Source organism: Octodon degus, unplaced genomic scaffold (assembly GCF_000260255.1).
Source record: "Octodon degus isolate 3935 unplaced genomic scaffold, OctDeg1.0 scaffold00060, whole genome shotgun sequence".
NCBI classification, from domain to species: Eukaryota; Metazoa; Chordata; class Mammalia; order Rodentia; family Octodontidae; genus Octodon; species Octodon degus.
Window position 1 is genome coordinate 12,975,594 of NW_004524636.1, and position 11,043 is coordinate 12,986,636.

The 11,043-nt window shown below is 40.2% G+C and overlaps 1 protein-coding gene across 1 annotated transcript in view; it reads right to left on the reverse strand.

Annotated features, from left to right (window-relative positions):
- Sel1l2 (SEL1L2 ERAD E3 ligase adaptor subunit) overlaps positions 1-11,043 on the reverse strand; it is an 89,464-nt gene that overhangs the window by 1,973 nt on the left and 76,448 nt on the right. The window contains 4 exon segments of the mRNA XM_023718575.1: positions 6,459-6,533; positions 6,670-6,835; positions 7,968-8,116; positions 10,436-10,523. Of these exon segments, the coding sequence (XP_023574343.1) occupies positions 6,459-6,533; positions 6,670-6,835; positions 7,968-8,116; positions 10,436-10,523 (478 nt within the window).

Sequence of the window (11,043 nt, forward strand, 5' to 3'; positions counted from 1 at the left end):
AGATTAGCCCCATCAGCCCTTCACCCAGGCTCTGAATTGTCCATGAACAAAAACAAGCCCTCTCTTTATCCCATGGTGTCTCCTTCCAGTGACTGCCCCACTTCTCTGTTCCTCTGCACACTCAACATTTTCAAGTGTGATTTACACCCACTCTCTCCAGAGCTTCCCCTCCCAGGTAGTCATCAACCCACTTTAATCTGGCCATGGCCTTGCCCCCATGAAGGTGCTATTTTAAGGCAGTTGATCAGCTGCAGGAAGCCAAACCTACTGGTCGCATCTTTGGCCTCATTTTGCCTGACCTCCAGGCAGCACAGGTGCGTCTTGGCTCCATCTGCTCAATCACTTCCTTTGTTACCATATACAGCATGACCTTCGCTTGTTCCTTCTGCCTCATAGACCTTGCCTTTTTGTTTCCTTTTTGAACTCTTCTTGCCTGTCTCTTCCTTTCCCCGGTTTCTAATGTTGGCATGCCAAAGGCATATTCCTAGTTAATTTTTTCCCTCTTCTTTCCCCATCTCACCCTCCTTTATCTCAACTCCTTCAGTAGGTGGCTTTATCTATCCTGCAGCTTGCTCTATGTTAACCACTTTTATTTATTTATTTATTATTATTGTTTTTGCAGAACCGGGGATTGAACTCAGGCCCCTGCGCTTGCGCAGGAAGCGCTTATTCCACTGAACTGTCTCCCCGGCCTGTTAACCACTTTTAAATGTATACCTGTAGTAATGTCTCACCCAGTCATTCATAATTGCCTTCTTTCTTTCTTTCTTTCTTTCTTTCTTTCTTTCTTTCTTTCTTTCTTTCTTTCTTTCTTTCTTTCTTTTTTTCTGAACAGGGGATTGAACTCAGGCCCTTGCACTTGCCAAGCAAGCACTTATTCTACTGAGCTATCTCCCCAGCCCCCACATAATTGCCTTCTTGATTGCTTAGGTATCAAATTTAAAATATCCAGTTGAGATTTTCTAACACCCTATACTCCCTCCTCCAAATCATTAGTTTGTTTTTATCTTAGTAATAGCACCATACTGTTCACAGTTATTTGTAGTTTTTCTCTTGCTCTCACTTCCAATCATCCAGTTCATCAGCAAGTCCTATTCATTTTACCCTGAAAACACACCTCTTTCTTATTCTTAAATTACTTTTATTCTTTTCTTGATACAAGGTTTCATTATGCAGGTTAGCCTCATAGTGATCCTCCTGTCTCAGCCTCTCCAGCACTGGGATTATAGGCATGTGCCACCATGTCCAGTTTCTAGGCCAGCTTGGCATGTCCAGGGTTCCAGGGTTGGCATGGCATGCAGTACCAGGGAACATACCCAGGGCCTTGCACTTGCCAGGCAGGTACTTAGAGTGCTGAGTTATTTCTCCAGCCCCAAACCTCTCTCTTGACATCTCCTCTTCCATCTAGTTAAGCCTAGGTTACTACAACAGCCTTCACAATATTCTTCTATCTTTGCTTTTCAGTTCCTTCTCTACAGAAGAGCCAGGGTAATCTTTTTAAAATGTAAAGTAAAATGATGTCATTCCCTTGTGTAAAATCTACCAATGGCTTTACTTTGCTCATGGAGCAATAGCCAGCCTTTATCTGACCTGTTAGACTCCTGGCCTTCTTAATATTCCTTGAATACACCAACTCCTTCCTGCCTCTGGATCCCTGCACAGAATCCCTACATTTATATCCCTCACGACCTTTCTGCCTGGCATATTTGGAACTCTACCAGTTTTGTTTGTTTATTTTTATGTATTAGGTACATGGGCTCACTAGGCAGCCTAGGCTTGTAGTGATCCTCCTGTTTTCAGCCTCCCCAGGGCTGTAATTATAGGCATGCACCATCATGCCCAGTCTTGGTGGCCAGCTAAGAGCACCCAGGCGTGGGACCAGCACAGCGTGTGGCACTGGGGATCGAACCTGGGTCCTTGGGCTTGCATTTGTAGGCACTTAGACCTATCTCTGCTGCCCTCCTCCAGTTCTTCATGCGGTTGCTTTCCAGTCTCTGTACAAATGCCATTTGTGCACTAGAGGTTCTCTCTGACCACCTCCCCTATTGCATTCCTCTGTTCCCATCATTCCTAGTTATCTATCTCATCTCCACTCTATTTCCTTCACAACATGCATCACTGTTATCTTCCTTGTTTCTTAGTTTATTTTCTGCCTCATGAGGGCACTGACTCCATGAACTGTCAAACTTTCTTCTTAATAGTGTCCTGGAACCTAGAATGGTACTTATTAAACATTTAGGGAATGAATTGATAGACATGGTGGGAAACATGTTCTTAGAAAAAAATGCTTTCCTCAGAGGTTAATTTCAAATATTCTGTTGCACAAAACAGATATGTCAAGGATAAAATATCACATGACTTTTTAAGATAGATGACAGCAATCTTTTGCAGGCTGCTTAGGATGACTTCTGGGCAGAGATTGATCCATCTTTCTATTCACATAAAAATGTTGTTTGAAAAGATGAAGGGAAATTTATCTGGGACATCCATGTCAGCTGTGATCAGCATTTAACATAGTCTAGGCTTATTTTTTCTTTTTTTGGTACTGGAAATTGAACTCAGAACCTTGCACTTGCCAGGCAGGCGCTGTGCCACTGAGCTATATCCCTAGCCAGTCCAGACTTATTTAGATAAAAAGGAAGTAGCCCATATGTTGTAGTTTTATGTATCTCAGTAAGTGATATAGGACTCCTTCCAAACTTCCCTCTGAATTTGCCCTAGTTCAGCATCTATATCCTTTGGAATGCAATTCTTTGCTTCATAAAGTTTTTTTAGTTTTCCAAAATCTATTAAAATGTAGATACTTTTAAGAGATGTAAAACTATGAATTACCTGTTTTTCTCCAAGTAAGGTTAATATTATGAAATTCTTAAGCTGACAATGACATTAGTTACCAGGATTTACTTTGAAATTTATAGGTACCCAGGGGCAAAGGCTTGCAGGAATAGTTACAAGGAGAGGGGCATGGAAAGACCCCTGGAACCCTAAAGAGAAGCCAACTTCATCTCTAATTTTTTCCAAAAGCTACCTTCCTTTGACCCCAAGGCTCTGCCTGGGCCAGAACCCAGAAAGGGATAGGATACTTCTGAACTCATTCAAGGGTTGTCTGCTATAAACAGGATCGTTAGAGTCTTGAGAATGGAAGACAGTGAATGAGCTGGATTCATAGGCTTCAATTCCACCCTAAGGAGGGGACGGACTGGGGACATGCAGAGTCCTGACAGGCTCCTGGGGATCACTCAACAGCAGAGGGATTCCCACTTTGATTTCACATTTATAGGGTTGTGACTGAGTCCTGACAGCTCATCATCTTCTTCACGTGAAGCAACTGCTAGAACTTTTTAAAATGTAAAGTAAAATGATGTCATTCCCTTGTGTAAAATCTACCAATGGCTTTACTTTGCTCATGGAGCAATAGCCAGCCTTTATCTGACCTGTTAGACTCCTGGCCTTCTTAATATTCCTTGAATACACCAACTCCTTCCTACCTCTGGATCCCTGCACAGAATCCCTACATTTATATCCTTCAAGACCTTTCTGCCTGGCATATTTGGAACTCCACCAGTTTTGTTTGTTTGTCTGTTTTTATGTATTAGGTACAGGGTCTCACTAGGCAGCCTGGGCTTGTAGTGATCCTCCTGTTTTCAGCCTCCCCAGGGCTGGAATTATAGGCATGCACCATCATGCCCAGTCTTGGTGGCCAGCCAAGAGCACCCAGGTGTGGGACAGGCACAGCATGTGGTGCTGGGGATCGAACCTGGTTCCTTGGGCTTGCATTTGTAGGCACTTAGACCTATCTCTGCGGCCCTCCTCCAGTTCTTCATGCGGTTGCTTTCCAGTCTCTGTACAAATGCCACTTGTGCACTAGAGGTTCTCTCTGACTACCTCCCCTATTGCATTCCTCTGTTCCCATCATTCCTAGTTATCTATCTCATCTCCACTCTATTTCCTTCACAACGTGCATCACTGTTATCTTCCTTGTTTCTTAGTTTATTTTCTGCCTCATGAGGGCACTGACTCCATGAACTGTCAAACTTTCTTCTTAACAGTGTCCTGGAACCTAGAATGGTACTTATTAAACATTTAGGGAATGAATTGATAGACATGGTGGGAAACATGTTCTTAGAAAAAAATGCTTTCCTCAGAGGTTAATTTCAAATATTCTGTTGCACAAAACAGATATGTCAAGGATAAAATATCACATGACTTTTTAAGATAGATGACAGCAATCTTTTGCAGGCTGCTTAGGATGACTTCTGGGCAGAGATTGATCCATCTTTCTATTCACATAAAAATGTTGTTTGAAAAGATGAAGGGAAATTTATCTGGGACATCCATGTCAGCTGTGATCAGCATTTAACATAGTCTAGGCTTATTTTTTCTTTTTTTGGTACTGGAAATTGAACTCAGAACCTTGCACTTGCCAGGCAGGCACTGTGCCACTGAGCTATATCCCTGGCCAGTCTAGGCTTATTTAGATAAAAAGGAAGTAACCCATATGGTGTAGTTTTATGTATCTCAGTAAGTGATATAGGACTCCTTCCAAACTTCCCTCTGAATTTGCCCTAGTTCAGCATCTGTATCCTTTGGAACAGAATTCTTTGCTTCATAAAGTTTTTTTAATTTTCCAAAATCTATTAAAATGTAGATACCTTTAAGAGATGTAATACTGTGAATTACCTGGTTTTCTCCAAGTAAGGCTAATATTATGAAATTCTTAAGCTGACAATGACATTAGTTATCAGGATTTGCTTTGAAATTTATAGGTACCCAGGGGCAAAGCCTTACAGGAATAGTTACAAGGAGAGGGGCATGGAAAGACCCCCGAAACCCTAAAGAGAAGCCAACTTCATCTCTAATTTTTTCCAAAAGCTACCTTCCTTTGACCCCAAGGCTCTGCCTGGGCCAGAACCCACAAAGGGATAGGATACTTCTGAACTCATTCAAGGGTTGTCTGCTGTAAGCAGGATCCTTAGAGTCTTGAGAATGGAAGACAGTGAACGAGCTGGATTCATAGGCTTCAATTCCACCCTAAGGAGGGGACAGACTGGGGACATGCAGAGTCCTGACAGGCTCCTGGGGATCATTCAACAGCAGAGGGATTCCCACTTTGATTTCACATTTATAGGGTGGTGACTGAGTCCTGACAGCTCATCATCTTCTTCACATGAAGCAACTGCTAGAAGAAGCATGAGTAGGGACTAACTGGAAGACTTCACTACTAAATTTCCTAACCTCAACTGAATCACTCAGCACTGTATCTTTGAGGACACTTATCCTTGACCTTCTTGTGACACATAATTATTTTTAGCAGCTGGGTTTTTTTTCACCTTGGGTGATTCTGTTTAATATTAATGTCCTCTTGTTTTCAAGGTTTCTTTTCCTGGGTCTAATTTCCTGGCTTGGAATAAACCTGTATTTGTTACAACTGAGCGCTGATTTGCCATGGCTGAGAGATTGCTCAAGTTGTTTTTGCACTCCAAATAAGAATTTTATTGCATTTTAGAAGACATTGACTTCTTAAAAGGGAATTTCTCACTAAAATTGCATTGATAGCTTATTGCTGTGTTCCCAGCTCAGCTAGCTCTGAGAAGGCACCACTGTGACTTTTTCTTCCGCCTTGTATTAACATCAGCTAAAAAATCATTTTTATCCTATTCACTTCCTGTAAAAGAGATGATTTGGCCTTACGAAGAGATGATTTTAAGAAACTTAATTGGAAGCAAAATTGCTCTCTTATCGCAAGTCAGATATCCAAATGCCGATTCTGACAGCTTCACATATCTCTTTGCTTTTAATAATGTAATTTTAGGGGAAAAAATTGGAAGATACATGGTGACACAAATTCCAGCTGTTAATGCTGATCCCACCAGTGATGTCTGACATTCTTTGCTACATGTAAAACCAGTAAACAGGAGGGACGTGAGATCTCCAGGTGAGAGGAGAGGATCTTCTGATTTATCTCTGCTTTGCTTTGCTTTAACATGTTAATGGTTATAGTAAACATTTGGAATTTATACTAATCACCTATATTATATTTTGGCAGACAAATCAAATGAATCTTAAGTGTATAATTATTTTTGCCTATACACTTACAGACACATAGTTCACATCTCTGATAAATTCAGTAAGTAACTCAGGAAAGGAGCAATTGAAGCTAGACCAAGAAAAGTGGTTTCTTGTATAAACTTACCATGTTTCAAACAACTGTTCTGGTGCCATGGAGACAGAGCTATAGAAAAATTCCTAGGGTTTGCTAAACAAAGGGACTCTGAGAATAATAAAGAAAAGATATTCCTGAAAATGACCTCTGACAACAGTGTAGTGTAGTCTGAAGTGCTACCTACTTGATATGCTATACCTTTCTGCTCATGCACCCAAGAACACAGCTGAATAAATCAGATGAAAAAAAGTGGACAAAAGCCCAGGATGTACTCATTTTTATCAAGGTTTTATACCTTGAACAGCTGCTCGATTCCATAAGAGTAGTGCCATTGGATGCATCTTCTCTTTTTCAAGAATGTTAGCCTTTTCTAAAAAACAAAACAAAACAAACAAACAAACAAAAAAAAGGAAACATCTATTAAGAAAGCTTAAAATGCCTCTATAGTAAAGTCATATATGCATATGCATGTTTGGGGAATTTCAGAGAATTTTAACTTATCTTACTAGATTCCAAAATGAATGCTGAATTGCTTTGAGCTACTTCATACCCCATTTCTGCAAGCAGTGCATACTGAATGAGAGATGAATCTATATCACAATCCTTATAGGCAAAGTAAGCTGTCAGGAATCTCTCAGCCCAGTGGCCTAGTTCACAGACCCCTTTATAAAGCTGTACATGGGAAGAGAAATCAAGCAGACTAGTTAGCCAATATGCTTCATCCCATACCAGTGATCAATGAAATCAGTCTTCAGTGCTTGCTGCCTAGTCAGACAAGAATCTGAGGTTTAATATGCATGGCTTTTGCTAATTATTTAGAATGAAGAGTTAATATATTTTATAGGCACAAAGATTACAAGTCTATTTTTTTTTATCTTTAGTCAAACTTCTTCAGGTTTATTTTAAATTTGTATAAGAAACTTTTCCTGCTTGGAGGCTATTTGGCAGGACAAGAATGCATCATTGGCTTTGGGAGTTTTTTCCAAGGTCCTTTGTGGATATTGATGCTTTGCATGGGCAAGCTACAAGGCCACAGCTGATGTGGAAAGGAGAGAATGAAGGAAAGCCAGAGCCTGAGGGTATAGGTGACATAACCACAAGGGAGGTGTGCAAGTATCCGTGGGGACAAATGTCAACTTAGCTGAATAGCCCTTATGTAACCAAAAGAGGTTAGCCATACATAATTCATTAGGAAGTTGGCAAAGGAACAAATCTAAAGATAGATTATTAGCTGGAAGCTTTTGAAATGGATTTCAGAGGGACCAGATTGCAACATGGAGATATTTATATTGTTACAGCGGACATTTAATAAATCAATGAAGAGCATTAAGGTCCTAAAAGCATTCTCTTGAAAAGTACATTACTGGCTCAAGTTGAAAGAACCCACTTTTTCAATTGTCATTCAAATCATCCAAAACCTATAGTCCCTGCTTTTTCTGGAAGAAGTAGGTTACATTTTCTTGGCTAAATCCAGCCTTTCGTTTCTGAATAGTAATTGCCAGTCCTACTAGGAGTGCCAAATTGCCTTAATGATTTGATTGACAGCTGAAACAGAGATCCTTAACTGAATTCTGAGACAAGCTCTGAACGTGATGGAAAACCAAATGCAAAGGAGAAGGGATCATTTCATTTTCTCCTTTCCCCAATCTCAGTTACATCACTGTTTCTCCTCTCTGGTACATGTCAGTGTTCACATTGTCAATAGGTAGAAAACAGGTACAATAAAACCAAATGCCCAACAACTCAAGGACAGTATCATCTCCTCTGCAACAAATGAGAACTTTATAAACAGCTCAATATTTACCTCTACAGCAGTTGTGCATGATCTTAACACCCCCGTTCCTGTTGCATACATCTCGGCCAGATAATAAATTGCAAGGGGCTGCCCACTCTGAGATGCCAAGTAAAAATATTTGAAGGCAAGTTTATAATCCTTCCAAACTCCAGAGCCAGCTGAAAATTAAAATTGTTTTGAACCACCACTTATTTATTTTGCTTTGTGCATTGTAATCTATGGGTAGATGTAATAGTTATAGTGATGCTTGCTAGCTTAAATAGTGTGGTAACACTCAATCAGAAGTCAAATTCTGTTAAATTACTATTTGATAGTGAATGAGTAGAAGAGTTAGATTATATTTTAAATAAAAATATGAAAATATATGCTCTTAGATCATTTGGAAAACAAAGAACTGTTTAGTCTCATGGGAGCATCTTAATATGGTATAATATAAACTAATGAAAAAGAGGCCAAGTGCTTCTCTCTGAGGAGCAGAAGCTGTCCCACAGTCTTCTCACTATCCATGTCATCCTTCCATACAAGGACACCAGAATAGCTCATGCAGACAAGTAACAGAGCCTGAAGTAGGCAATTTCCAGCTCCAGGAAGACAAGTCTGACCCAGCTCATGCTTGGAGAAAGGAGAGGTGGGAACAGAGAATCAGCAGATTTCCAGCAACAGCAATTCTACTGGCTGTTAGTCCATGTTTTGAGTTGGGTACATCTAGACATTTTACTTGCAAAAGGTGAGAGCCTTCCCTAGGGTGTCTTTAAATTCCCTTCTAGCTCTAACATTCATGACCATTATGGGCAATGCCTAGTAGCAATTAAAACAAAAGCTATCAAAGTAGATTTTTAAAATTGAATCCCACAGCCACTACCCATTTGGTCTTGGACAAGATATCCAAACTCAGTTTGCTCATCTGTAAACTGTAGGGTACCCCCAGACATGTGGAATGGGCTAAATGAATTGAAATATGTGAAATTTAATGTACTATTGCTATTATTTATTCTAGAAGCCTGAAAAGCAGACAGGTCTGAGGCTGAGGACTTGACATGTACTAGGAACAAGGCCTCCATTCTGCATGAAAAGTAGGGCCTCCTGCTGAGCTACCACGGAAGATGCCAGATGACCTCTTGGCCAGATTTGACCTCCTTGGTCATTGCTTTCTTGGTTGCTCCAGTGATATGGCGAGACTATGTTTAGATCTCCTGGTCCTTGTTCAGGTCACCTCCTTTCCTGATCCCCAGGAAGTTTTACAAATGTTCATGGTTTTCTGTGACCTCCCCCATCCCATCCTTTCTCTATGTTCCCACAGGCAATTTTTTTTATCTACTTCATGGAAGAAAACTTTATACTGTCTTTTTTCACTTCTCTCTCCCTCCCTCCCCCTATCTATACTGTATTGTCTGTGTCTTTCTCCTGATCTTCAAGGATGAGAAATTCCACTTCTCTGTCAAGATAAAAAAGCTTCCACCTGTCTGGATCCTAATACTGCTGATATTTTTCCTCTTATCAATTATGCTTATGCCTGGGCCTGTCACTATCTAAAAACAAGGCATATTTCTTGCAAGGATTTTTTTTTTCTTTTTTCTTTCTTTCTTTTCTTTTCTTTTCTTTTTTTTTTTTTGTACTAGGGACTGGAGTTAGGCCATTGCATTGAATTTCATTCCCATATCTTTTTGAGACATGGTCTTTCTAAGTTACTAAGTTGTTAAGGGTGGTTTTGAACTTGTGATCCTCCTGCCTTAGCCTCCCAGAATGCTGAGATTACAGGCCTGTGCTCTCTCATGGATATTTTCCCACACCTACTTCCTCTCCTCTCATTCACACCCTAACCCACTGTCATCTGATTTCCACCCCAGCCAGCCCAGTACTATCAAAATTACCTGCTTTCCAAGCTTCTTCTAACCCCCCCTCTTACCAGACTTCTCACTGTATCTCCCAAGGCTGCTATTCACTAATTTATTCTTTCTGGAAAGCTCTTCCCTCTGCCTCTCTTTATATCTTTTTTGTTGTTGTTGCTGTTGTTCCTCTGGCCTTGCCTTTTCGCTCCTTCTTGGTGCTCAGCTTTCCTCTGCCTAGCCTCTCAGAATGGCATGGAAGAGCCCAGAATTCTCACCATTGCCCATTCCTCCTTCTCCTCATTCCCTTTTCTTGTTGTGTGTTCACTCACACCCGTAGGCCAATGTCTCCAGAATCTTTCTCTCCAATTTTGACATTTCTTCGAGTTTGCATGCTTGTTACCAGTTATGTACACTGACTATCACCAGGCCCAACTGAACCGCATCAATGATGAGCTTCCCGCATCGATACCACCTCGCCACCTCCCCCACTGATGTTCTTTTCTCTGGTCTTCCTTGAGTCAGATCAAACTGCTGCCTCAATATTCTTTTTCAAACCACTCACATTACCTTTGATTTTCATTATAAAAGAGGCAGATTCACTAATGTGTAGGTAATTCTAAATAAAGCATCATTATCTGTAATACCTACAGTAGTACATGAAGCCGAGATGGAACTGTGCATTGGGCCATCCTTTCTCTGCAGCTTTCTGAAAGTACTTCAGTGATTCAGCATAATTCTGGAAGATAATTGCACTCTTATTCATAGCTATATGTATAACTTCATGGTAACAATTACCTTTTATGATTTTTTTTAGAATATAGACAGTGCTTTATGTGATGCAGGCTAATTAGAATAGTGTCAGATATATAATACATTTGACTTTATTATGTTGGATATTACCAGAGAAGAATTATTTCATTGTAAATTATATATTTTTATACAGTGACAGTAGGTTTTTGTTGAATATCGGGGAAGGTCACTTGAAAGACAGATAAAGAAGATAAATTTCCCTATCAAAAAACCTTCAGGGGACAGATATTTCCAAGGCTATTTAGAATCTAAGATTCTAACCTATAATTAGAGTTGCTATTCTTGTCACGGGCTTGTTCTTCTATGTCTCTTTGGCAAACAAAGATTTCACTGAATTATTTTATTCTCTATTATCAAATATAACAGTTCTGCCAACCAAATGATAGGGACTAATTCCTACGAATTAATGAGTGATCATGAATTTTACTCTATAAATTGCCAGAAGT